Source organism: Orbicella faveolata, unplaced genomic scaffold (assembly GCF_042242905.1).
Source record: "Orbicella faveolata isolate gen_17 unplaced genomic scaffold, um_ofav_v1 contig_13, whole genome shotgun sequence".
In the NCBI taxonomy this organism is placed as follows: domain Eukaryota; kingdom Metazoa; phylum Cnidaria; class Anthozoa; order Scleractinia; family Merulinidae; genus Orbicella; species Orbicella faveolata.
The window spans coordinates 12,196,096-12,223,434 of record NW_028301540.1 but is presented as its reverse complement, the minus strand read 5'-3'; the positions used below and the strand labels follow the sequence as shown (position 1 = coordinate 12,223,434).

The 27,339-nt window shown below is 39.9% G+C and overlaps 3 protein-coding genes across 3 annotated transcripts; all 3 read right to left on the bottom strand.

Moving 5' to 3' along the window:
- Positions 1-171: 171 nt before the first annotated feature.
- LOC110064775 (uncharacterized) lies at positions 172-5,673 on the bottom strand. The gene is made up of 5 exons (XM_089285846.1): positions 5,555-5,673; positions 3,670-4,077; positions 2,452-2,499; positions 1,711-2,022; positions 172-1,301 (listed from the first exon to the last, which is right to left on the bottom strand). The coding sequence occupies exons 1-5, from the start codon at positions 5,625-5,627 to the stop codon at positions 931-933; spliced, it is 1,212 nt and encodes a 403-aa protein (XP_089141972.1). The 5' UTR covers positions 5,628-5,673; the 3' UTR covers positions 172-930.
- Positions 5,674-7,746: 2,073 nt separating this feature from the next.
- On the bottom strand, positions 7,747-21,398 carry LOC149115032 (uncharacterized). The gene is made up of 3 exons (XM_089285824.1): positions 21,212-21,398; positions 9,759-10,049; positions 7,747-8,817 (listed from the first exon to the last, which is right to left on the bottom strand). Exons 1-3 carry the CDS (start codon positions 21,396-21,398, stop codon positions 8,465-8,467), a joined length of 831 nt encoding a protein of 276 aa, XP_089141950.1. The 3' UTR covers positions 7,747-8,464.
- On the bottom strand, positions 21,395-26,138 carry LOC110064777 (macrophage mannose receptor 1-like). The gene is made up of 4 exons (XM_020771879.2): positions 25,564-26,138; positions 23,092-23,500; positions 22,617-22,661; positions 21,395-21,621 (listed from the first exon to the last, which is right to left on the bottom strand). The coding sequence occupies exons 2-4, from the start codon at positions 23,423-23,425 to the stop codon at positions 21,395-21,397; spliced, it is 606 nt and encodes a 201-aa protein (XP_020627538.2). The 5' UTR covers positions 23,426-23,500; positions 25,564-26,138.
- Positions 26,139-27,339: the final 1,201 nt, after the last annotated feature.

The window sequence follows — 27,339 nt, the reverse complement described above, 5'->3', positions numbered from 1 at the left end:
AGGGGAAAGCCAGGATTATAGGTATGACGTAAATGAGTCGCCTCTTATGTTTCCGGTTATGTTTAGCGTGTGTTGCGCATAAGGTTTATTTAAACATTTCAAATGCTCAACTTAACGACCCATGCTTTGTGTCTACATATTTTTTTTTAAATCTGCAAGACTGAGAGCCAATGACACATTTTGGGAATTCTATTAATGCAGTCATTACATTGTATTCGGTATTGAATCAGTGAGATTTATATAATAAGTGTTGCAAATTTTACTGATTTCTTATTCTTGTAACACATCTAGTTTATCATGCCATTGTAATAAATGGTTATTCTCTGGAACAGCCCCTTTGGCTTTTCCTCTTTTTCACCCATTTTCTACCGAAGCGTTTTAAGTTTCCCGTTTCTGCAGTGCTAGTTCACTCCACGCATTTGTTAATTTTTCATTCTTTTTCTCAGCCCATTTGTTCCTCAACATCCGCATGAAAAAATTCTACAAAAGAATTCTACAAAACCACATGGCCTACAAGCCCTGTTTCTGTTGGTCGCTCGGACCATCCAAAACGAGCCAGGCTGTAATCACTATAATATTTTTTCCCCAAACAATTGACAATGTACACGGAAAACAAAAGGATGTAGGCGTGAAATAAATGTTCCTTGCGCGTTGAGGCAAAATGTCGGACCTCTGAGTCGAAATGTTCTTCCAACTCTATATTAATATCAACACTCTTCACATTGCTTACACTTCTCCTCCACTGACCTCACTCTCTTCGTACATTACTTTGACGGCTTTTCATCGCCAACACCCACTGTTACACTAAAACCTCTAGTTCTATGACTACACGCTGTGGCTTTCATGGCGAATGACAATTCTAATTGTATTCGCATAGGTGATTACGTGATCAGTTGAGGTATCGTTATCTAACTGTGGGAAATGAAAAAATTAGCATTGGGCATTTCCTATTTCATAGTAAATTTCGTCTTCTTGATTATTATTTCCACATTTAAATCCCGCATTGTAATATGTAGAGGACGTTACTGCGTCCTGTAGTGACTGATAATTTTGAGTTGCGTGTGGCCGCTCTTCCAAAGGTATAGGTTTGAGTTCCATATATGAAAGTTCTTCTGGTACATACTGGTCACGTGTTGAGTCATGCTGCTTGACTTCATCAGAGGTGTCCCTCCGTGGCGTCTTTTCTCTCTTGTTATTCACAGCTCGTCTAAGGCGCCATGTCAGCAGGCTAACTGCAATAAGCAGCACCAAAACAAGGCAGGACAAAGCGATGACAATAATACGGTAGATATTGGAAAAACCTGTTAGACGTTTAGAAAAAGGAAAGAGAAAAACATAAAGAGTTTTGTCATGAGTTTCGCAGGTTTGCCACAGATCACGAATGTTCTGGGGAAAAGTTTTTTCCTCTTGAAGAAAAGAGAGGGAAAATTGAAATTATTTAACACGGCTGATTAAACCCCATTGAAGGGTGGAAAAAAAAATTGGGGTCACTTGATAAAAGGAAAATGTATTGAAAACTTATCAGCCTTATGACGGCTGTCATGGGAGGTTATTAGAAGCCGCTACTTTGTCTGGCATTGTGTGTCACGTGCTGCATCCACCATACATCAACAACCAGTGGCCAGCCAAGGTTATCCAGGTATTTGTACCATGGCATTACAATGCAAACAAACAAATAAACAAACAGACAATCAAGCAAAATGCACTCACTGTCCTCTCCCTTGGTAGTTGCTTTAGTTGCTGACTTTCGGTATTCAGTTAAGGTTATTTCGCAGGTTGTACTACCAAAGCTGTTTGAAGCGTTGCACACGTACACCCCATAATCCTGCGCACTGCCAGGAGTGACGAAAATCATGTTGTTGTTTATGACCTTGATGTCGTCATTAATTGGATCCTGTCCATTCTTTGTCCACGCGTAGGTAACTGGAGAATCACTGGTTGCGTAGCAACAAAGACAACACAGCGTGTATTTTTCACATATTACGGAAGTTGGTGAAACGTGGTTCAGTATTCTAGGTGGCACTATATGTAGATTACAAAAAAGGAAATCATACTTGGTTCAATTACTTTATACCCACAACTACGACACCATATCTGGGCTTCGCTAAATCTATACATTGCAAAGTGAAAAAACACAATGATTAAATGAATAGATTGGCTCGTATTTAGTAGTCATGCAGCTGCTACATAATCCTGCGCTACAGACGCATTCTTTGCACTTCTAAGTTTTACACTTCTATCACACAGCACATATTTTACACATCGGGCTCAGATTCTTAGTGATTTGAGGTTAATCACGCCATACTCTTTTTCGCAGCTCAATCAAAGATTGTCAGTTCTAAGCACTTAGTTGATATTTACTAATAAGAAAAATATTGTAAAAAAAGACTTTTCTATAGGCCACTCTATTCAAGTTAATAAATAGATACTGAGGCAAAATAATTCACTCACCAGATGTGACTGATGGTATCACTGTAGTCACGTTAATCCTATGAGGTCCTAACAAAAAAAAGATACAAAGTGCATCGTAGAAAGAAGAAAAAAATGAGGACTTTATCACATTTATCAGTTCCTTAGTATTGCATTGTGCATCCCTACTGAGCACGATTTTCGCGTCATTAGCGCGCGTACATAGGCGCGTGCGCGTACAAAACTTAAGACGTTTCCCTCAAACTAAGCTCGATAGCAAAATAAATGCTCGTTTTCTCTTAAACGAGCACGGTGACCCCCACTTTTCATTTCATAACTTCAATGAGAACAATATCCTCAATAACTGAGAAAAAATGAGTAGAAATCTATGGCCACTTTTTTGGCAAATGAAATAAATACTACAGAGGGAGACATAACGGGCCCAACAGCGCATGCCCAAAATATGTTTCCCTTAAAGGATAGAAATGCAGGGTATTTGAAGACATTTTTTCTGGGACGTAGGTGAATAAACAATCAAAGAAAGTCAAACTTTGTGTGATATAACACGCTGCATTGCAAAATAATCGAGCTTATTTGTTGCGTACGGAGATTACCAAAAGTCACCTAAATAACCGTATTTGTCAGCATTGTGGCGTGAAAGCAAGCACGGTGACCCCCTCTTTTTACTACGTTTTTAATATCTCCTTGTCCTGTGACAACAACAGTTTCATGGGAAATTTATAGCGGGTTCTTTTACTAGGGAATCACCTTTAGCAAAACGCTCAGTATAGGTTGTCATAGTCGAGTGACTGTACATCTCCTTCAAAGCAAATGCTCTGGATCCCCATGTGGTTGCTTCAAACCGACATACGTTCCTTTGAAGATATGATTGATCATCGCAATTGTACAAAAAAAAAAAAAATCAGGCCTGAACAGGATTCGAACCCATGACCTCTGCGATACCGGTGCAGTGCTCTGCCAACTGAGCTATCAAGCCAACTGGGAGCTGGTCACATTGTGAGTTCGTAATACTCCCGTCGATGGCGAGGAGAAGAAGGACAGGAAAGATTTACCATTACTCCAAGCAAATTGGCTTTCCTTTCTTGAAATAAACCAACCACAGTCCTGCTTTCGTTTCCCTGTAAACTTACCTTGAAATCATTCTGACCTAAAATACATTTTACTTTCGAGCATCTACGAGGTACCACTGTACTAAAGTTCAAGATGCTGCACTGTGAATGATATATAGTTTCAAAATACCTTTGGGTTTTTCGCAGATATAGCCAGACTTCTTTTTGCAGCTTTCGTCATTCCAACGTGTCCTTTTCAACTCAACGCAGTCCTCGCCACCCTGATCATTTGGTTCCATTGGATGCCAGTTACTATATACTGAGGCATTGTAGGGTGTACCATCACTCCAAACAAATTGGCTTTCATTGCGTCGATCATTGAGCCCAATCCAGTAATGCTGATTCCAAACATTTAAAGATTTGTTAGAAACGAAGCTCATTTCTGATTGGTCTGTTATACTAACAAGGTCTCCACCAGAATCAAGGCAATTTCTACGAGCACTTTCCCAGTTGAGGCCTCGCATTGACGAGGACTGGTGAACAAACTTGTAACAAGAGTTGCCATATCCATGCCAGCCACCGGGACAATTATCTAAGGCTTGGGATACAAATTTCAAAACACAACTCAGTTTACTTTAAGTCAAAAGAGATGGATATAAGTACATGTATGGAGAACAGTACCTTACATCATTCCTCTAAAACTTTCAAATTTGTCACCAAAAGAAGAGCTAGGGAACTAATGCCTTATATGTTATTGGTTGCACCGGTGCAAAGAAAAGTAATTTTCAGGCTTGGTCTAGTCTTCAGGCAACCTATAATGTACATGTACTCACAATGTGTTAAGGTCTTTCTGTGTAATGGTTATGGTCTATTACCTAGAGGGTGTGTTTTTTTGTTTTGTTTTGTTTTGTTTTGTTTTTGTTTTTTTTTTTTCGAAATTAGCTGTTGTGATGAAATATTGGATCTTTTGTGAAATCTTAATGCAGATGATTAGTGAAGTACTTGAAAAGGTTGACTGAACACCGATCCATTCTAAGACTACTGTGGTAACGTCTGCCAATCGGGCAAAATAAAGCATTTTATTTCTTCCCGAAATGAATAAAAATGACAGTACCATACGCATACTCAACAACGATTGAGCGTGGAATTGGTCTTACTGAATGCTGAATGACTACGTGATACCCCCGTGCAACTAACCTGAATGACTGGATCCAGGGCTACTTTTACTCCCCTCTTTGAACCATGGCTCGATTTTTGCTTCCGTTCAAAAACTCAAGTAAGTAACATGGTTGAAAGCATACACAACTACCCACTTTGCCCCGTTTTTCTCGTTTTAAGACAAAAGCAGGAAAAAAGTACTTTTTTTCCTTTGACACAAATAAATATGCAGTTGTTGTTGGCATCAGCTTTGTTAACTTTATTCAAGCCATGAATTGTTTCTTGATTCGAACAGCAATAGAAGCAATCAATATATGGCCAACCATGTCAGCTCGTCAATGATACAATATCCTTTTGCTATAAATAAGTGACACCTATTTACTATTAGAAAGCTCAAATAATGTGCAATATCAAATATGGGTAACCTCAAAGTCTATATCGAATCTGCGTAACCTCAAAGTCTATATCCAGAATAAATGTTTCACTAGTGTGTTTTTGTGGCTACTTTTTACCTGTTTGGCTATTCTTTACCTGTAAATGTCTGAATTAGAAAGTAGAAGTCATGTTACATTTGTAAACTGGTGTTACTGCCTCTAGAAAAAGCAATTAGATAGGCTATTCTCTGATATATCAATGCAACTATCAAAGTTCAACCACTCAATCACTCAACCACTCTATAGGAAGTAAAATTCGTTACTGTCTTCTCATTGAGATAGAAGTTGGCAAGTAACGTAAGATCGATCTGACGTTATCATAACCAAAGTGATGAAAACACACTATAACAAATATGTTTCGAGCATGATTGGGCTATATACCTCAAATCAAATCAGAAAAGTATTTATATACGCCGCTACATTGTGATGCTTTAACCAAAAAATATGTACTTCAGCTGGCTTTGGCAAGAAAATCAAACTCACCTAACACCAAATGAAGAAATACAGCGAAGACAGCGACCCGTCTACAAAACGCGAGATCGAATTTTATCGCCATGAACGTGTGTTTCTGTTACCATCACAAAACGCCTGACGGATTAAACCCCAGAACAGTGCTTAATACTGTAACAATGACGTGGGCAAAATAGAGGCCCGTCCGAAACAAAATGCCGATATCCGAAAAGGCTTGGAATCCGGTATTTAACAATACTTATGAGTTGGGAGAAAAAGGAAACCTTCTTTCTCTGCTTTTCCAAGCCAACATGAAAACAATTCTTAACCGTTGCCGAATTTATGAGCTGTACAAAGGTGTCAAAGGACGCGAGGATTGCCAATGTCCCAAAAGAAACCCTTGACCAATTTCTGGGTTGGATGAAAATAATTCATTTTCCAGAAATATTAATAATTTGAGGTTTGCTAAACATCACACGTGGCTAAACAAATAGCAATGATTTATATTGTGTCTGTTTCATTTTGCAATTGTAGTATGTTGTTATAGTCTACACTACACTTATTTCCATCTTGAGGATGGTATAAAGTTCATGTAGTAATGGAAAAGTTTGCAGTTACTGCTTTTTATCGTTGTGAACCAAAGGCAGGGAAAAAGTCTTTGTTGCTGCTGTTGTTGTTATCAGCTTGTTTTCTACTTTAGAATAATCCATTTCCTGTTAAGTTCATTCAAGCCATTAATTGTTTCTTCAATCAGGTAATCTTGAATCGGCAGATGTTATGCTGGACTAGTTGGGTCGGTTTTTTTATCTAGGAAGGCTCGATTTGATCTGTATCATATAAAAGTAATCTTTTGCATTTTAAAAACTTTATTGAAACCAGTGTAACTGTGTAGTAAGCAAAATTATGAGAGAGATGCTTATAAGTGCTTTCACCCACAGCAAGATGTTTCTTGTCTCATATGACGTCAAAGTCCCTGATTTTGAAGAGCAAATGAAGTGTCGATGACGTCATTGATTGAGAGTCTTAGTTACCGATGGCAATAACAAGCTAATATTATGACAAATGTGTTCGTGAGGGACAATAAACGTTGTTTGGATCTTGCTAAAATATGTTTCTGTAGGACCTAGAAAGTCCCTTGATAAAGAGATTCCGGTTATAGTGGCTTGTACAGAAAAAAAAACAAAAGAAAAAAAACTAATAGTGTATATTACTTTCCTCGTGAGGACACTTGCTGTCGATTAAATGATTTTTGCCTTGATTCACTCGCAGTCGACAGTTTTTGTTCTGCCATGCATATGGGAAAATATTCCTCGAGAACGAGTAGTGATCATCCATCAAATTTGTTAGCCTTTTGGAGATCAATTCCGTACACAGACTACAGAGATTTTCGTAAGAATATTGAGCATAAAGGAATATGAAGTTTTTGCTCTGCTTACCGCTAACAGAATGCATGTGTCTAGGTGTGATTGCTGGTTAAAGAACAGATTTGCTATGGCACCGCCATGTGGGGAAGAGCATGTTCTGTACATCACGAAGTACAATACCAAATCGAGCTTATGAGAAGATATAGCACCCCTTCCTTTAGAAATAATCCATGTTAGATGGAATTTGTATTGTAGCTCACGACAATTTTATGTATTTTCTTGGTGTTGTAGCCAGGCGCGGAGCTGACATTGCTCCAAGAGATGCTGACAGGTACAACTTCCCCCAAACCAAGTGAGACAAAATAGCTGAGCTACAAGGAGAAGCGAGAAAGTGAGCTTGAGGAGCCGCTGCACACCGACAAATTACCATCGTTGATGGAGTCAATCTACAAAGCCACCTTTACTCTATTATGTGTAAACCATGCGAAGTGTACAAGTAAACGACTGATGAATGGCATTTTATAGCAAGCTTGAGGATACCACGGCACGGTCCTCCTATAATGATGCGTCGTAATGACAAGAGTTCTCTGAAACAGTGAACACCGTCAAGCAGCATAAAAACCTGCAGAATGTTTTATGATCCTGTCACTAGTAAATGGATCGGACAAACTGAAATGCCCGTGAATTTACGCTGAACGCTGCCAAGGCGCTCTACTCTACTAAATTATTGTACACTGCGAATTTTTAAGCCAAGCAAGTTGCTAAAAGATGCCTTGTGCCGTGACGAAGATGACAAACGATAATGTCTCATATGTAGACAACGTACATACCTTAGACCCAGACAGTTAGTGATTCTAACAGTGCAAATTATATTTACCGTTTATTATAAACGTTTCTATAAAATACCAATGAGATAACATGGTTTGTGTTGCGTTCATTTGTTCCTGTTTTACTACGTTTGTTTCTCGCTCTTTTTCTTCTTTTTTTGTAGTTTTGTTTTGTGTCTATGGCAGATGCAGGGAGTCCCTGTTTACCACAAGAATTTTTTGTTCATTTTTTTCTGCTTGTTCTATTTTCTTGTTTATTCTCTGTATAATCTTTTAATTCTAAATTTATCATGGGGACATCCAAAATAGGCTATAATCCTATATGAGGAGGGGAAATAAAGAATTCAGGGTACAAGAGTTACCCCCACTAAATATAGGTCTTATTCCTAAAATACTCCTCTTAAGGTTTTCAACAGATCACTCTCGCTATATATGGGAACTCTTAAAGGGATCTACAGAAGACTAATCTCATGACACGTCCGATTTTCCTTAAGTGAACATTGTTTAATATTAGGTTAAATATTTCGGAAGAAAACTGTCTCCTCGCTTTGATAAAATGCTTCAGTTAACTCATAAAGTGAACTACGTGCGAGTGGCGCGACAAAGTTTCTAACCTTTTCATACCATCACTTTGTTTAAATCTAACTAGAACGTCTACATTATCTAGTGGATCGAATAAGTTAATAAAGCAATTCTTCTGCCCTTCGTTGTTGGATACGGGACGATTATAAAACCTCTTATCCAACGTGAGCTCATGGAATAATTGTTAAGTAAAGTTGGTCTTCTTCACCATTGTCAGTTCCACTGTTAGATACCAAATTGTCATATTTGGCAGACGTACCATTGCTGTGTACCGATTGGTAATGTGAAATAGCCGGTGGCATAACTTCCAAAGGTTCCAAATATCCATCTCCTTGTGACACATGCTGGTCACGTGGTGTGTCATGGTGCTCAACTTCATACGAAGTGCCCCCCTCTTGTGTCTTTTCTCTCTTGTTTATCAAAGCTCGTGTAAGGCGCCATGTCAGCAGGCCAACTGCAATAAGTAGCACCAAAACAATGCAGGAGAGAACGATGACAATAATACGGTAGATACTGGATAGACCTGTTACATTAAGAAAGGCAAAGTAAGACATATCAAACTTTATGTTTAATCTTTGATAGACAGAGTATTATCGCTTTCAATCGAAAATGAATGATTCGGAAAAGTAAGTCCAGTATTGGCTTTAATAGGCCCTATGGTCGTCTTGATCAAAAGGATGATGATACCAGGCCAAAAAACAAGATACACTGTCAGCAAGGTAAAGAAAAATATGAGCAACTATGAGTATAAATGTCTTTATAGAGCGGTTTTCATCGTAAAACCAAAACCGAACCAATTACTTTCCAATCAAGCTCCTCAAAACCAAAACCAAAGTAATTGCCTGATTACTTTCGACACTCAATTGAAAACCGCACCAGAGCGTGGAATTTGATTTGGTTTTGCATTACTACGCCAGAAGACTGTGCTTGTGCTGTACTTTTGCCAATTTGTAATCCAGTTAGGAGTGAAAATCAAAACCGATCGTTATTAGTTTGTACACGATTTCCCGCACTATGCGTCAGTTTCCTTTATTTACTTCGAGCTTTGATTGGTTCTGTGGGTAATTGTCTTCGTTTTTAAGACTGGATCGAATGATTACTTCAGTTTGGCTTTACGACATCCAGTTGTAAACCGCTTCATTTTATTGGTGATCTGATACCTCTTTTCAAGGATTAACTGGTCGTTAATATTTGCAGACATTACTAACCAGTAGTTATTAATGGGATTTGCCAGTCCACCCTGAGCATGGGAGTTACTGGACAATAATCCGCCCGCTAACAACCACGTTTATATTCACCATGCATACACCAACAACAATTGGGCAAGGTTACCCATGCCGGTATACGGATGGCATTAAAATACAAACAAGCAAACAACCATATATACGAAATCGACCGACCAGCCAATTAACAACAACAAAAAAAAACATGATTAAAAATAAAGAAATGAATAAATGCACTCACCGTCATCTTCTTGTGACATGTCGTCTTCAGTCAAGGTAGTTTCGTAAGATGTACTACCGTAGCTGTTTAAAGCTTTGCACACGTACACCCCATAATCCTTTGCACTGCGAGGAGTGATGACAATGTTGTCGTTTATGATCTTGATTTCCCCATTCTTTGGCTTCTTGCCATTCTTTGTCCAGGAGTATTTAACTGGAGAATCACTGGTTGCGTAGCAACAAAGAGAACACACTGTGTACCTTTTACAAGTCACTGAGGTCGGACAAACATCTTTCATTATTCTGGGTGGCACTGGGTGGCAAAGAAAAAAATTACTTTTAGTATATGGTTGTATTTTTTTAGGGGTGTGTGTAGGAGGGGGGGTGGTCTTCTGATTAAGTGTTAAGTTTATTTTTCAGTACTACAATACTACAATATAGAATGCTACAATACAGAACTTTGTAAACGTTCTACATGAATAGAAACGCAGCCATTTTGGATAACAAATTAAACGTATTGCAAAAATTAAAACCTTTTAACAAGTGGTAAACCAATGTAATCACTTACTACCCACAACTACAACACCACAGAAGAGAGAAATTCCTTGAAGAGGGCATATAATGAAGTTATCAACTTTCCTCTTGATATGTATTAACCATCTAACGTACACGCAAACCCGCCCCCAACGGTAATAAATGGGAGACCAGGGGAAGGTTGGCCTGCTTCCCAAACCCTTTTCCCTGTAGGGTGAACTACAGCTGCCTAAAGATTTAGCAATTTAAAATAGGAAAACGACTGAAAGCGAGAAAAAAAATTATCGACAAATATACACTTGTTATCTTTATCTAATCCGGTGCTTACTAGAACGAATTAGTTAATACTTTTACAATGCCTCGTTTAACTGTTTATTTCTATTAAGATCTAGATGGCCACAACTATTTTAACAAAAAAAATACAAGAACAGGAAGTAGGATATAGAACATTAATCTTTACCATTATCCATTGTTCTCACAACCTTTACAGAACTCTTTGGACCATCACCAGCAAAAGAGAAAGCCAACAGTTGAAGTTCATATTCTGTATTCTTATCAAGTCCAGCGGCATAATAAGTGCGAATGTCTGACCTGTTAATAGTTAACGTCGTTGGCAAACCAACAACGTCTTTCTTTTTGCAGAACGGTTTAAATCCTTTGATGATTCCACGTTCGGAGTCAACTGGAGATAAAACGCCACGATGCTTTAATAGTGGTAGAGTTGGTTGCAATAACTGTAAACACGATGGGCGCTTGTGACGGAACTGATATGTTTAAAATTATGTAACATCTTAGACAAACCTATGTAATTTCAAGTACTTATCGACTATAATGCCCTTCAGATATCAGTTTTTCAGTTTTCGTTTTTCCTGCATTCAGTTTTCATTTTTGCATAATTCAAAATCGTAAATATCTCTAAAACGAAAAAAGATATTCCAAAAAGGAAAACGCCATTCTTCTTTACTTTGAAAAGCCTTTCAAATAAATATATGTTATCTGCCGGCTGGGAGGTCCGTATAGGGAAAAACTGTGACCGAGGTCTTGAAAATGCTGCCCGAGGCCGCAGGCAGAGGGCAGCATTTTCAAGCCCGAGATCACAGTTTTTCACTATACGGACCGACCCCAAGCCGGACAATAACATGTTTATCTTTTTTTCTAATATTGCGGTAAATTGGCTTACAAGTGGGTTTGTTTACGCAGCTTTGTCACTGAATCGGCCTACGCGCCGTCTACAGACTCTACAAATCATTCGTAAAAAACTCTAACGAGCGAACGAGCGAGTAACTCAGATACTAGACAAAGAAAGATGTATTAAAGAACAGATTTATACCGAACTTCTTTATGTTAGTTGCATTTAGTTCACCATTTAAGTTCTCTAAAAGTGTTTTTCCGGCGTGAAATCTCGTGCAAAGTTTGAAGTTGTGCTACAAAAACAGTTTCTGTCAGTCGTTGCGAATCAGTCGAAATCAGACTTTTCTACCGTAAATTGAGTGGTAGATACCGAGGAAATTCGTGAAGTGTATTCCACAGAAATTCTCTCAAATACGGCAACGATCGGAGAGGTAAACTCGACTGAAATTGACTCATTTTTTACTTAAAATTGTACAGCGAGAGACACAGGATTACGCGCCATTACAGCGCCGAGCTACAAACAGCCAAACAAACTCTCACAACTTCAAAAAAACTCAATTGAATTTACTTACAGTGACTTTCCTTAGCATTTAAGAGCTTCTGCCTGAGAGACCGGGGCAGACTTGAAAATGAAGGTTGACCGATTTCGCTTAAAATTGGTACACAAAGTCGTTATGTGGACTTATGTAATATGCCAAAGGTTCAGCTTCAACGACCATTTTTTAGCCGAGTTTTGGATATCAGCCCCTCAGGGGTCCCCAGAAGATGATTTTCAGTGTAACTTTGGCCACTTTTCAATCTCTCTTTTAGCAACGTACAATTAATTTCAGACAAACCCAAAACCATATTTGTAATGCGCTATCCTTAGGCACTTATGAGTGAAAACATTAGGTCACGGGATTTTTTTGATAGCCTGTGGCTGTTATCACAACTTGGTCCTATTTGAAGCATGTGGGTAGCAACCGGAAATGGCCTGTTTTTCAGATCGCATAATTTCCATGCCCATGTTTTACACGGTAAAGTCTTAGTATCCCTGCAAAGTTCAGCTCTTAGTTAAGTAATATCAAGAAAAAAATACTAAGGTTGAGGCTTTTTTACTAGGAAACACTTTAAGAGAAATTACCTACTACGCACTTCCTGTCAAGGTCTAATTTCCTTATTAGGAGAGATTTTTAGACGCCAGCCGCACAATTAACAGCCAATCAATTATCCCAAAGTAATTGTTTAAAGGAAATATATATTTCCAAACGATAAACTAGAAATCAATTTTCCTACTGACGGATTTGAAACTAAATTTGTACCCTGTACCCAGGTGACTGGAAGGTGAGGGGGAAACTTTATACGTTGATAACAAGAAAAGCAATCAAAATACAATGAAACAAGCTGTTTACTGAGTGTATAAGTTAGGTGGGAAAAGCTGAGCAAAAAACACACACACCAAAAGCGCTATTTATGGGACTCTGCCTTGTTTCCATGGCAACCTTGCTTTGTCAGGCATAATTACCCTAAGTTTGAGTTTTCTAATCTAATTCTCTGTTTTTTATTGCCGTTTTCAAGTTTCTTGGGACAAACATAGGTTTTTGCACGTTTTCATTCCTTTAGTACCCTTTCTCTTCTCTTTTAAGTTTGTTATGATTGGCAAAAATGATATTAGAGACTAGCAGATTCAATACGACAGATGTTTTGGAATTTATGACATTCTGACGTCACGTGCCTTCATAGCTGACTATTCACTATTATTAGAATTTTAAGCCGTGAGTTTTTTTCTCCTTCCCCCTGCCAGAAGATCATAAATACTTTGTGTGGCTAGTGGTACTGAAATTTCCGACTTAATTGCAACACACCCAGAGGTGCTCTCCTTCAAGCTTCAATCTTTGCTCCTCTTTGGTATCGATTCTAAATACGAATACCATCGTACGATAGAGACTGTCGGTAAGTAAGCCTCATAATACAATAGAGGGTCCGGAGATTACATTTTTTTGCATGACATGCGAAGCGTCTCCTCTGTTATTTAATATTAAGCATATGAAACTACTTAATTCATCTCCAAGACCTTTCGACTCTTCAAGTGAAACAACATCCAACGTTAGCAAAATGTAGAAAATGTTAGCAATTGAATTGTGTGTGGGTAGACAATTTAAGTTAGAGACATTTTGTTCAAATGTGTATGCAGATGATGATTGTAGTGTTTCTGTTGTGACGTGTCAGTCACATGATCACTGGTCTATTATGGGATGCGGTTAACCGAAGCATGTGGTCGTAGAAATGGGAGCAGAAATAAATCTTGTTGTTGTTATTGTATAAGCTCTTTTGGTCTACTTGCGCCCGAACCACCACATTTGGCGACGAGGAAAACCGGATAAAAAGTGGATAACGAGTTTAAACAGTGGAAAACTCGCACAGATGGCCGTATCCTTGAGCGGACTGCCAGGTTTACAAACATTCAACGCTGTGGGCGAGCCAGCTACACTCGCACAACGATGGCTAACTTGGAAAGACGAATTCGAATTGTACGTGACTGCCTCGGGAATCAGCGACCCAACACAGAAGAAGGCGCTTCTACTTCACCTCGCCGGGCCCCAAGTCAGAGACGTTTTTAATAACTCAATTCCTGCCGACAAACGAGGCGAAGCGAAGGATTACAAGAAAGCTATGGACAGCCTATCCGAACATTTCAAACCGAGAAAAAACGCGCCGATGGCAAGACAGGCGTTTCTCGCAGCTCAACCAACCGCTGGAGAAACCATTTACAATTTCATCACACGCCTGCAGAAATTAGCCGATCATTGTGAATACGAAGGTGAAAGGGACAACCAGGTGAGAGATCGTGCGATTTCTTTCATTCAAGACAAAAACCTCAAGGCCAAGTTGTATCGCGAAGAAGCATTAACATTGAGCAAACTATTGGAAATCGTTAGTCAATACCATGACAAAGAAGCCCTCGTTCTTATCCGTGATGGCCGAGTGAATAACATATCTGCAGACGCCAAACAAGGGGGAAAATGTTGGCGGTGCGATAAAGCGGGACACTTCGCGAAGGAATGTCTTCGTTCGCGTGACCACAAATGCGGGAAATGTGGCAACGTGGGTCATTTCGAAGTGTGCTGTCACTCCAAACAGAGTAAAGGGCGAGATTCTAGTCGCAGTTCGAGTCGTGGTCGTGGAAACGAATACCGTGGAAACTCTGGAAGAAAGCAAAGCCGTGGACGAAGAGGAGGAAGTTCACAGGGTCAACGTGATGTACGCCAAGTAACCGAAGACGTGACTACTGGAAACTCCGCAAGGAAGGATGATTTCTACGTGTTCTACACTGGGGAGACAGATGACGGGAACACTCTGAAGCTGGAGATTGCAGATAAGACTATCAACGTTATTATAGACTCTGGTGCTAGTTGTAATTTAATGTCCGAAGAAGTATTTAACCTTGTAACGGGGGGTAATGTTAAATTGTTGGAGTGCAACAAAAGAGTTTTTGCTTATGCATCTGAAGAGCCACTCCAAATCAAAGGAAAATGTAATCTTGATGTACGTGTGCCACAAACCCAAAAGTCCCTGAATGTTGAGTTTTATGTTATGCTTGGCAAAGCTGCGACGCTATTAGGCCGCGATGCATCTGAGTTGCTTGGTGTTTTAAGGGTTGGTATCCCTGTTAACAGCTGTGATGTTGAATCTGATGGTGCTAGTAACAATCCAAAACAAGCAGATAGAAAGGCCTCCCTAAGGGCAAAGTTTCCCAAAGTTTTCCAGGGCCTGGGGAAGCTCAAAGGGTACCAGCTCAAGTTACACATTGATGAAAAAGTACAACCAGTTGCTCAACCCCCACGAAGAATTCCTTTTAGTAGACGAGAAAAAGTCACGGAGAAATTGGAAGAGTTACTGAAGCTTGATGTTATCGAAAAAGTAGAGGGACCTACCAGCTGGGTCAACCCCTTAGTAGTGGTCGAGAAGCCTAACGGTGACATTAGAATCTGTCTAGACATGAGACAAGCGAACCAAGCCATTGTGCGGGAGAAACACCCAGTCCCCACCGTAGAGGAAACACTCCAAGAAGTTTCGAATGCCAAAGTTTTCTCTAAATTAGATTTAAATATGGCTTTTCACCAAATTGAGTTACACCCAGACTCAAGGGACATTACAACCTTTGCTGCGCCTAATGGCCTTTACAGATACAAGCGCCTGCTTTTTGGTGTAAACATGGCCACGGAAAAATTCCAGCAAATTGTTTGGCAGATCATCCAATACTGCCCAGGGGCATACAACCTGCACGATGACCTACGAGTTGTTGGCACAAATGATGAAGAGCATGACGAAAACTTAGAGAGGGTCATGCGCAAGCTTGAAGAAAGTGGGCTTACGCTTAACTATGATAAATGTGAAATTGGTGTTGGCAGCATGATCTACATGGGTGATGTACTCTCTGGGGAAGGGCTGAAAGTGCCTAGTCAACGTGTGAAAGCTATTGTTGAGGCACCAGCACCCCAAAACCCATCAGAAGTAAGAAGTTTTCTTGGCTCCGTGCAGTTCTGTTCAAAGTTCATCCCCAACTTTGCATCAATATCGAGTCCATTGTGGGACCTCACCGCGAAAGACATCAAGTGGAAGTGGGGAGTAAAGGAAGCAAAGTCATTCCAAGAGATAAAAGACCGGCTGACTCGTGCACCAGTGATGGCATATTTCAGACAGGGCGCAGAAACTCGTCTGACAACCGATGCATCACCAGTGGGAGTTGGGGCGATTCTGGAACAGAAGCAAAAAGATGGGAGCTACAGGCCAATATATTATGCCAGCAGAAAGCTGAGTAAGATTGAAATGAGGTACTCCCAATTTGAAAGAGAAGCTCTGGCTGTAAGGTGGGCTTGTGAAAAGTTCTACTTGTACCTCTATGGCATTAGCTTTGAAATCTGCACTGATCACAAGCCTCTTCTCATCGTACTCGGAGCAAAGTCAAAGCCCCCATCAGCACGAATAGAAAGATGGCTTCTCTACTTACAGCAGTTTCAATACAAGTTGACACATATACGGGGCAAGGACAATGCTGCAGACGTCCTGAGCCGCCTACCGGTGGGTACTACCCATGATCACGAAACTCAAGCTACAGAAGAGTTTGCGTACAGCGTAGTAAGTGAGGCTGTACCAGCTGCGTTGGTGCCAAAGGAGGTTGAAATCGCTTCTGAAAAAGACCCAACGCTAAAGATGTTACGGCAGGCTGTAATGACAGATGATTGGAGCCAGTTACAAGGCACAATTTACAAAGCAGTTAAAGATGGACTGTGGGTGATAGGACAGGTGGTGATGAGAGGAAGCCGCATCCTCATTCCACAGAGCCTTCAAAAGCGCACCATAATGTTGGCTCACGAAGGACACCAAGGTATGGTCCGAACTAAAGCCAGGTTGCGAGAGAAAGTATGGTGACCACGAATGGACAAGCAAGTAGAGCAAGCAATACGAACATGTCACCCCTGCCAGCTTGTCGGACCCCGATCCAAACCAGAGCCGGTGAGATCAACCAGACTACCAGACTCCCCGTGGCAAGAAATCTCAGTTGACCTTCTCGAGATTACAAGTGGAGATCACCTCCTGGTAGTTGTAGACTACTATTCTCGCTGGATCGAAGCTGTCCTTCTCAAGAAAACAGATTTACAAAATGTAATCAAGTCCATGGAGGCTATTTTTAGAACACATGGTCTACCAGAGACTGTCCGTAGTGATAACGGACCTCCATTTGCATCCAAGGAATTCGAGGGATTCCTAGAGTATCTAGCAATTGAACACAAAAAGGGCGTGCCCTATTGGCCCCAAAGCAATGGAGAGGTGGAGCGTTGCAATGAGACCTTACTGAAAATCGTGAGAATCGCGCGCCTAGAGGGTAAAGATTGGCGAAAAGCACTCGCAGACTTTCTATTCCAGTACAGAGTTACCCCTCATACTGTTACTGGGATATCACCAGCAGAACTACTGATGGGGAGGAAGCTACGTGACAAACTTCCAAAAGTCCAAATCCCCAAGGATCGAGCCACTGAAGCACAGTGGCAGCTGCTCTTAAAAGAGAGGGATGCTCATGCTAAACTTAGACAGAAGGAGTATGCAGACAGAACACGCGCTGCCAAATTCAGCGACATTGAAGAGGGTGATCAAGTCCTACTGAAACAGGTTCGAGAGAACAAACTCTCACCCAATTATGAACCTGAGCCATACAAGGTCGTTCACAAAGATGGAAATGCCGTCATACTGGAAGACACCAATGGGAACAATAAAATGCGAAACATAGCCCACATGAAGAAATTTGTTGCACCTGAAACCACTGAAAAGGAAGACCAGGTACAGCCAGCACAACTACCCCAAGAGCCAGACCAGGTGGAACAAACGCATCCAATGACAATTGCAAGCCAGCCAGCAGAGGTGCAAGAGACTCCACCCAACCCTTTGCCGGGCGATTCAGTTGTTTTGCGACCTGCGCGCTCTAGACAACCACCCGCCTATTTAAAAGACTACGTATGCACTTAGTTTTAGAATGTGCAAGAGACATAAAGAGAGAGACTGTTTGTTTTAAGGACTATTAATTAGATTTGTAATACTGTTCATTTAGTTTTCTCTAGTGCTGACATTTGTAATAACTTAGGGGGAGATGTAGTGTTTCTGTTGTGACGTGTCAGTCACATGATCACTGGTCTATTACGGGATGCGGTTAACCTAAGCATGTGGTCGGAGAAATGGGAGCAGAAATAAATCTTGTTGTTGTTATTGTATAAGCTCTTTTGGTCTACTTGCGCCCGAACCACCACAATGATGGAACAACCATCCTTGAACCAGTGGAACGAATTAAAGACATTAAAGCGTGTAAAAAAAACTCTTTGAACGTGCAAAATAAATTTATGTCTGATGTACATGCATGCAGTCACTCTACCCTAGGATACTTATGGGATGCAATAGGTATTACAATGCCGAACTCCTCAAATATGCTATCTGAAATGTTAGCAATAACTTTTTTCAGTTTCTTCAATTTCTGCTTTCTCCTGGATGGAAAAAAGGGTGTTGACATGGCGCACTTTGGTCACGCAAACAGGTGAATTTTCCACGGTGACGTGGGCAAATCACAATCTTCTTTAATTCATACTTTAACTTCCATTCAGGGAAGTTGTCAACTCTGTGAGACACGGCCAGTTTATTACCACCAGTGCCCATTTTAATTTGACCAGTAGGTGGGTAACATCTCGATCTAACGTCGCTAAAGGGAGAGTCACAGCAGGCTCTGATGTCTTGTTATCTCATGCCCCGCAAATGTCATCTTCTTTCCAAAAGGACACCGTATACACGTTTTTAATTTTGCACGGGAATAAAAAGGGTAATAGCCAGACTTTTACTCCTCTGCCTTTCAAGCACACTCAAATGAAACAAATTCACTTACAGACTGAATAGATTTAATAAGTTTAATTAATTGATCGCGGATAGTTTCTTTACTTGTAAATAAACAATCCAGCCAGCAAGATATCCACGTGCTGGCCATATATTCATTTCCCGGTTGCGTTTTATCAATTTAGGACAGACTAAGTAAACATGTAATGTAATAACGCATTCGGATCCTATACAAAAGCAACTGCCTAGCGCACAGCATGGTCGCGGCCTAATGGTTAAGGGGCTGGACTCCAGATCGACCGTTCCTGGTTACTAGGGTGTTGCCATGTCGTCTTGGAAAAGGCAATTTTCTTTCACAGTGCTTCTCTCCACCCAGATGTATAAATGAGAGCCAGTGATTGTCATCCTGTCCAGGGAAGAAGAGCAATAACCAATTTAAGCTCCAGCAGGTATGAGGAACTGGACCTTGTCACGACTTACCATATCACCCACAGCAAGCATACTGGTCGTCCTGGGGATTATCACTTCTTATTATGGAAATTGGAGTTAAGGGCCAGCAATTCTACAGCTAAGGGTGCCATAAGCAGTAGTCTTTGAAGGAAAATCCACTCCTCCTCTGTCCTATCTTTGGATATATGCAGTACACTGATTTAGTCTGGATCTGTGCTAACTGAAAATGCAACAAATGGAAAATCCCGATAGAGAAATGGAAAGTGTGCCAATGAGTAATTTTCTGGCAATTTGGTCAGACATTCAGCGACTTGGCGGGGAAAACTGACATTATCCGTAATTTTCAAGACTTCTTCCACAAAATTTATAACCTTTGCTGGACCAAAATCTGATCGGTCCAAAGACAAAATCACATGAAAATTTCTGATTAACGGTAACTCTTTTTGGTTACAATTAACTTCAGAGTCTCTAATTCATGACTTAGAATAAAAAAAGGTATTAATCGAAATTAAATGGCGGATTTTTACAGACACGCTTTGTTGAAATTTTAACCGGAAGTGGCCTGGTTAGTCATCTTCTCGTAAGTTTTTTCTTAGTAAAAAGGCCTCAACCTTAGTATTTTTTTCTTGATATTACTAAACTAAGGGCTGAACCTTGCAAGGATACTAAGATTTCAGGATGTAAAACACGGGCACGGAAAATATGCGGTCTTAAAAACAGGCCATTTCCGGTTGCTTCCCATATGCTTCAAATAGGACCAAGTTGTGATAACAGCCACAGGCTAACGAAAAATTCCCGCGAGCTAATGTTTTTACCCATAGAAGCCTAAGAATAGGGCATTGCAAACATGGTTTTGTTTTTGTCTGAAATTGATTTTACATTGCTAAAAGAGAGATTGAAAAGTGGCCAGAATTGCACTGAAAATCAGCCTCTGGGGACCCCTGAGGGGCTGATATCCAGAACTCGACTAAAAGAACGTCGTTGAAGCTGAAACTTTGGCATATTACATAAGTCCACATAATGACTTTGTGTACCAATTTTAAGCGAAATCGGCCAACCTTCATTTCCAAGTCTGCCCCGGTCTCTCAGGCAGAAGCTCTTAAAGGTGAATAGCGATAAACTTGCGTTGATTAATCGTCTATGGAAGTGCAAAAAGGGCGAAAGATGACGATTACCGCTACTTCGTTCACTAAAATAGATCAACTTGACGGATTCCGCCCGCTGTGGCAGTCCGGATGAGAAAATTTCGCCCGCTCCAGGAACCAATCAGATTGCAGGATTTGTTGAATTCCGCCCGCTCACGAGCTGAGAAAAAGATAAGCAGCAATTATTTTTTACTTCATTGGCACTTGAAACGCTCAGTATAGGTTGTCATACTCGAGTGACTGCACTCTCCTTAAAGCAAATGCTCTTGATCCCCATGTGGTTGCTTCAAACCAACATACGTTCCTTTGAAGATATGATTGATCATCACAGTTATACACACAACTTAAGCAGTTTTGAAATTAAAGCCTGAAAAAAATTCAGGCCTGAACGGGACTCGAACCCATGATCTCTGCGATACCGGTGCAGTGCGCTAACAACTGAGCTATCAAGCCAACTGGGAGCTGGTCACACTGTGAGTCCGTAACATACTGGCCAGTAGATGGCGAGGAGAAGAAGGACAGGAAGGGTGTACTATCACTCCAAACAAATTGGCTTTCTTTTCTTCAAATAATCTTGTAATAATCCTTTTAATCTTGTAAATAATTTAATAACTATGTAAATTCTTACTTTGTAATCATTATTGATCCTAAAAAGCCCCATTGGGGAGGTTTAATAAAGTATTCATTTGTTCATTTATTCTTTTATTCAAATAAACCAACCACACTCCTGCTTTCATTTCCTTGTAAACTTACCTTGAAATCATTCTGACCTAAACTACATTTTAACCTACATCATCTACAAGGTACCACTGTACTCAAGTCCACGATGCCACACTGTAAATGACATATAGTTTCAAAATACCTGGGTTTTTCGCAGATATAGCCATACTCCTTTTTGCAGTTTTCGTCATTCCAATGTGTCCTATACAACTCAACGCAGTCCTCGCCATCCGGATCATTTGGTTCCATTGGATACCAGTTACTATACACTGAGGCATTATAGGGTGTACCATCACTCCAAACAAATTGGCTTTCATTGCGTCGATCATTTAGAGGCCAATCCAGTAATGCTGACTCCAGAATTTTGAAGATTTAGTATATAATAAACGAAGCTCATTTCTGATTGGTTTGCTATACTAACAAGGTCTCCACCGTAACCAAGGCAATCTCTGCGAGCATTTTCCCAGTTGAGACCTTGCATTGACGAAGGCTGGATAACAAACTTGTAACAAGAATTGCCATATCCATCCCAGCCACTTGGGCAATCTGAGGCTTGGGATACAAATTTGAAAACAAAACTCAATTTAATTTTTGGGATATCAGTACATGTATGGAGGACAGCACCTTCCAACGTTCCTGTATCAACATTCAAATTTATCAGCAAAGGAAGAGCTGGATATAACAATGTAGCAATTGAACTTCGTGTGACTGTCATGCAATTTAGTCTGAAATCATACCCGTGATTTCAAATCGAGCCGTCTCGTTCGAATATGAAGTCACATCGTCCTACGAGAAACGCCGATTTCCAAAAAGACTTGGAATCCGGCATTTAACAATAATTATGGGTTAGGGGAACAGGAAAACCTTGTTTCCTTACTTTTCCAAAAAAGGAAGACCCTGTCAAAGTATCATTTTCAAGTCGTTATGAAAACAATTCTTAAAATAAGCCTTTGACTAATTTCTAGATTTATTAAGAATATATTTTTTTTTTCATACACAATAATTATTTGAGATTTGATATTTGATTTGATTGATATTACGTCTGTTTCAGTTGCAATTATAGAATGTTATTATAATCTACACCACACTAATTCACATCTTGAAGATGTTATAAAGTTCACGTAGCTATGGGAATTTTATCAATGAGCTATACACATTGGTACAAAAACTGCAATGAAAAAGAGTAATGAAGTGAAAACAACAATAATTAAATGAATAGATTGGCTTGTATTTAGTTGTCAGGCAGATACACCACTTTTTCTTCTAGCATCAGAAAGGTTAAATAATTCTGCGCTACAGACGCATTCTTCGAAAAGTTTTGAAGTTTTACACTTTTATCACACAGCAAATTTTCAACAATCGGGCTCAGATTTTTAGTGACTCCCAGTTAATCATGCCATACCCTTGATCGCAGCTCAGTCAAAGATTAACAGTTCTAAGCACTTAATTGATATTTACTAATAAGAAAAATATTGTATATCTATGGGCCACTCTATTCAAGTCAATAAATATATACTGAAGAAAAGTACACAAAATAATTGACTCACCAGTTGTGACCGGTGGGGTCACAGGAATCACGTGTTTAGGAGGTCCTAACAAAAAAGTAAAATGTACATTGTGGAAAGAAAAGAAAATTTAGCACTATTACATTTCTAAGTTGTCATGTAGGTCCTCCATCAGTTCCCCCCCCCCCCCCCTTCCTCCGACAGTAACTCCCACATTATCCAGCTACAGACTGTTAACCAAACCTTCAGTATAGGTTTTCATACTCATGTGATGGTACTCTCCTTAAAGCAAATGCTTTGGCCGTTAAGTCACGCAAAACTCCCGATCCCCATGTGGTGGCTTCAAAGCGACATATGTTCCTTTCTTTAAATATACCAACCACAGTCCTGCTTTCATTTCCATGTAAACTAACTTTGAAATCATTCTGACCTAAAATACATTTTAACCTACAGCATCTACAAGGAACCACTGTACTCAAGTCCACGATGCCACACTGTGATTGATATATAGAATTACCCTTGGGTTTTTCGCAGATATAGCAGCCATTGTCTTTGCAACCATTGTCATTCCAACGTGTTCTATACAACTCAACGCAGTCTTCACCAGAGCGATCATTTGGTTCTCCTGGATGCCAGTTACTATACACTGAGGCATTATAGGGTGTACCATCACTCCAAACAAATTGGCTTTCATTGGGTCGATCATTGAGCCCAATCCAGTAATGCTGATTCCAAACCTTTGAAAAATTGTTATAAACAAAGCTCATTTCTAATTGGTCTGCTATAGTAACAAGGTCTCCACAAGAACCAAGGCAATCTCTGCGAGCACTTTCCCAGTTGAGGCCTCGCATTGACGAGGACTGGATGATAAACTTGTAACAGGAGCTGCCCTATCCATCCCAGCCACTGGGACAGTTATCTAAGGCCTGGGATACAAATTTAAAAACACAACTCAGTTTACTTTAAGTCAAAAGAGATGGATATAAGTACATGTATGGAGAACAGCACCTCACATCGTTCTCCTAGCAACTTTCAAATTTTTCACCAAAAGAGGAGCTAGGAAACTGAGGTCTTGGATGTTATTGGTTGCACTGGTGCAAAGAAAAGTAATTTTGGCCTAGTCTTCAGGCAACCTATAATGTACATGTACTTACAATGTGTCAAGGTGGCTTACTACAGTTTTGATGGATTATAACAGCCCAACTTCTAACTCTATTGAAAAATGTTCCAAGATGTTTTTCCTTTGTCTACTTACTGTTTACTTAAGTTTTTTACCACTCTATGTGAAACTTGAACAATTGAACGTCAACAAATGACCAAAATGAACGACCGAGTACCTAAGGGGAGACTGGGCGCTAGTAGGTTAAATCACGTTTTTCTCAAAATCTACCCGTATGACCCCACCTCAAAATTTTAGGAATAAGAAATTGGCTTTGATTTAACATTCATGCAAAGTAAAATAAGACAGATTTTTCGCAAACTAAGAAAATGTGAAATCAAAACTAGCTCAAAATCTGTAAGACAGATTTTTAAGACTACTGTGGCAACGTCTGGCAATTGGGCAAAATAAAGCATTTTAACTCTTCCCGAAATGAATAAACATGACAGTATCAGAGGTTCGATAAGAACTTTGCTTATACTAAACAACGATTGAGCGTGAAATTGGTCGCACTGAATGCTGAATGACTCCGTGATACCCCCGTGTAACTAGCCAGAATGACTGATTCCAGGGCTACTTTTACTCCCCTCGTTGAACCATGGCTCGATTTTTGCTTCCGTTCAAAAACTCAAGTAAGTAACATGCTTGAAAGCATACACAATTACCCACACTGCACTTTGCCCGTTTTATGTCGTTTTGAGACTAGAGAAAGGCAGGAAAAAAGTACTCTTTTTCCTTTGACACAGATAAGTATGAAGTTGTTGTTATTATTGTTGTTGTTGCCATCAGCTTGTTTTGTTTAGTTCATTCAAGCCATGAACTGTTTCTTGATTAGCTTTGATTCGAGGAGCAATAGAAGCAATCAATATGTGGCCAACCATGTCAGCTCGTCAATGATGCAATATCCATTTGTGCAAAAACAAGGCTATGGAGCGTTTTCACGTGACGTCATCAAATTCTTAAATCCAAAACTAAAGAGCCGCCAAAGTTTTATCCTCATCAGGCATAAGAGGTACTAAAGTTATATCTGTTTACAACTTTCCAGCTCAATAGCTCCCTTCGTTTGGAAACCAGCGCATTTTGAATTTCGAAGTTATAGCGGTGCGTGACACAAAGCTGCGATCGCGTTTGTCGAAAAATATGTATTTATCTCGTGAGACGTTGTCGTATTTGCAAAAGTGCTCATTTAAATGTTTACTCTTTCAGTGCAGATAATCATTGTCCTAGATAACCAAAGTAATCCAGATGTTAACACTATTTTCCGGCCGCCATATTGGTGTACCACAGAGGAACACCAACATGGCGGCTCCATTCTAGGCTCTGTAATTTTGCGCGGAACATTTCGACGAATATCTCAACTTTGGGACAACGCATACACCTTAAACTTGGAGAACTGTCTTCTTTATTTATCTTCTGTAATATCACAATTTCTTGACCTTATCCACCGAATGGTTTTTGATTTTATTTTTTTATTGCGTGACAATGAAAACGCTCTATAAATAAGCGACGCCTATTTATTATTCGAAAGTTTAAATAATGTGCAATATCATACATGGGTAACCTCAAAGTCTATATCAAATCTGGGTAACCTCAAAGTCTATATCCAGAATAAATGCTTCACTAGCGTGTTTTTGTGGCTACTTTTTACCTGTTTGGCTATTATTTACCTGTAAATATCTGAATCAGAAAGTAGAAGTCATCTTACATTTGTAAACTGGTGTTACTGCCTGAGTCGTACGTCAGAAGAGTAGTTATATATGCCGCTGCATTGTGATGCTTCAACCAAAAAATATGTACTTCAGCTGGCATTGCCAAGGAAATCAAACTCACCTAACACCAAATGAAGAAATACAGCGAAGACCGCGACCCGTCTACAAAACGCGATATCGAATTTTAACGCCATGAACGTGTGTTTTTGTTACCATCAGAAAACGCCTCACGGATTAAACCGCAGAACAGTGCTAAATACTGCAACAATGACGTGGGCAGAATAGAAGCCCGCCGAACCAAAATGCCGATATCCGAAAATGTTTGGAATCCGACATTTAGCAACACTTATGAGTTAGGAGAAAAAGGAAACCTTTTTTCTCTACTCTTCCAAAAAAAGAAGGTCTGCCAAAATTATCATTTTTAAGATTTTTAACATTTATTTTGCTGACAGTTACATTTTTGCCAAAGATCTGTTGAAACAAAAACATCCGGCTCTTCAACTCCCATTAGGACAGCTTTGCAAGACAAACCAATCCTCTTCGTCCTCGCACCTTTTCAACGAAGACTTCAAAGCCCACGAAGCACTGGAAGATGCTGTAGCACTGCAAAACATTATCTTTAAATCCCCTCTTCAGTTAAGCAAAGAAAACATAATAAATTGTTCAGCAGCGATTAGTGACATACTTATATCGGCCCCACGAACTGCTTCAGATATTCAACCCCACGGAAAACATTGGAATAACACAGTCGATGGCCCAGAACATTGCGGGAAGTGGACTATCCTGTTCCAATCTCAGGGTCTTGTACTTAAAGTCGGGCTCAAAGGGATTGTTGGCAATCCTAAGTATGCCTTCTAGTCAGTGGAATTCTTGCTTCCATCTTAAATCATTTCCACGAAACAATGCCTCGCGAAGAATGACCACCTCGGCTGTATGAATAGGTACGTTGTAGCTTTGTTTTAGCCAATGATGTAAGTTTAACCAGGATAACTATCTAATGTACCTGTAAGGAAATTCACGCTGATGTCATCGTTTACAATTTACCTTATCAGCCTACAACTCTATACGGTTCTGTCGCAGAAAAACTGCGTGGTGAAGTAATGTTTGTCATAGTAATGTTGTCAACACTGAAATACTTATTAATAAGACGAACTCGAGAGAGATGTTGAAATATTTGTGGGTTTCCTTCCCCCCCCCCCCCCAACCCCCCTCTTCCTCCCTTACCCCTAAATATCAAACCTGTACGGAACAGGGATAGATGAAACAAATTTAAACACCACTGAGTCTTAGAAAACTCATAACGGCTGTGAAAATGTTTACTTTTTTTGCAACGGACGCTCTTTGGAAACAGGAAATGTGATTCTTTTCTTTTTCGAGATATTTGTAACTGAATATTTTGTTTTTTTTAACTATTATTATTTTGAAAGAATGAGAGAACCCGGAAACTAGCGTGTGCTGCGTGAATGCATGCTTTTGCTCTGAAACCGCAGCCAAAACAAAAGGCTTACGGGCTGCCACATCCTGTCTCACAGACTAGTTGTCCATAACAAAAACGCCTGGTTTTAGATTCTTTCATTCAATAACGTCGAAGCCAAAACTATCGTACAACAATTGATATTTAGATTAATTTTAAATTTTTCTCTGCCTGGTGGACCTGCTGGCGGCGATATTTTAGCGGGAACGACGAGCGCACGGGATCAAGTGGAGCATGGGGGAAAGCCGGGAGTACATGAAGTCGTCTCTTATGTCTCCAATTACGCTTAGCGCGTGTTGCCTAGAAGGTTTATTTATACATTTCAAATGCTCAACAGTTACTTAACGACACGTGCTTTGTGTGCACATATTTTTTTAATATGCATGACACATTTTAGGAATTATTTAATGCAGTAAATACATC

Bases quoted from the DNA above. Each gene is read 5' to 3' on its own strand.
- LOC110064775 (XM_089285846.1), bottom strand. From the start codon at position 5,627: ATGGCGATAAAATTCGATCTCGCGTTTTGTAGACGGGTCGCTGTCTTC. The intron at 4,078-5,554 runs GTGAGTTTGATT...TTGTATCCCAAG, and splicing joins ATTTCTTCATTTGGTGTTAG to CCTTAGATAATTGTCCCGGT. The intron at 2,023-2,451 runs GTGAGTGAATTA...ATCTACATATAG, and splicing joins GATACCATCAGTCACATCTG to TGCCACCTAGAATACTGAAC.
- LOC149115032 (XM_089285824.1), bottom strand. From the start codon at position 21,398: ATGATCGACGCAATGAAAGCCAATTTGTTTGGAGTGATGGTACACCCT. The intron at 10,050-21,211 runs GTATTTTGAAAC...TTTGCCACCCAG, and splicing joins TATATCTGCGAAAAACCCAG to TGCCACCCAGAATAATGAAA. The intron at 8,818-9,758 runs GTGAGTGCATTT...TTAATGTAACAG, and splicing joins CATGTCACAAGAAGATGACG to GTCTATCCAGTATCTACCGT.
- LOC110064777 (XM_020771879.2), bottom strand. From the start codon at position 23,425: ATGCGAGGCCTCAACTGGGAAAGTGCTCGCAGAGATTGCCTTGGTTCT. The intron at 22,662-23,091 runs GTAATTCTATAT...CTTTTTTGTTAG, and splicing joins TATCTGCGAAAAACCCAAGG to GACCTCCTAAACACGTGATT. The intron at 21,622-22,616 runs GTGAGTCAATTA...TTGTATCCCAAG, and splicing joins GACCCCACCGGTCACAACTG to CCTCAGATTGCCCAAGTGGC.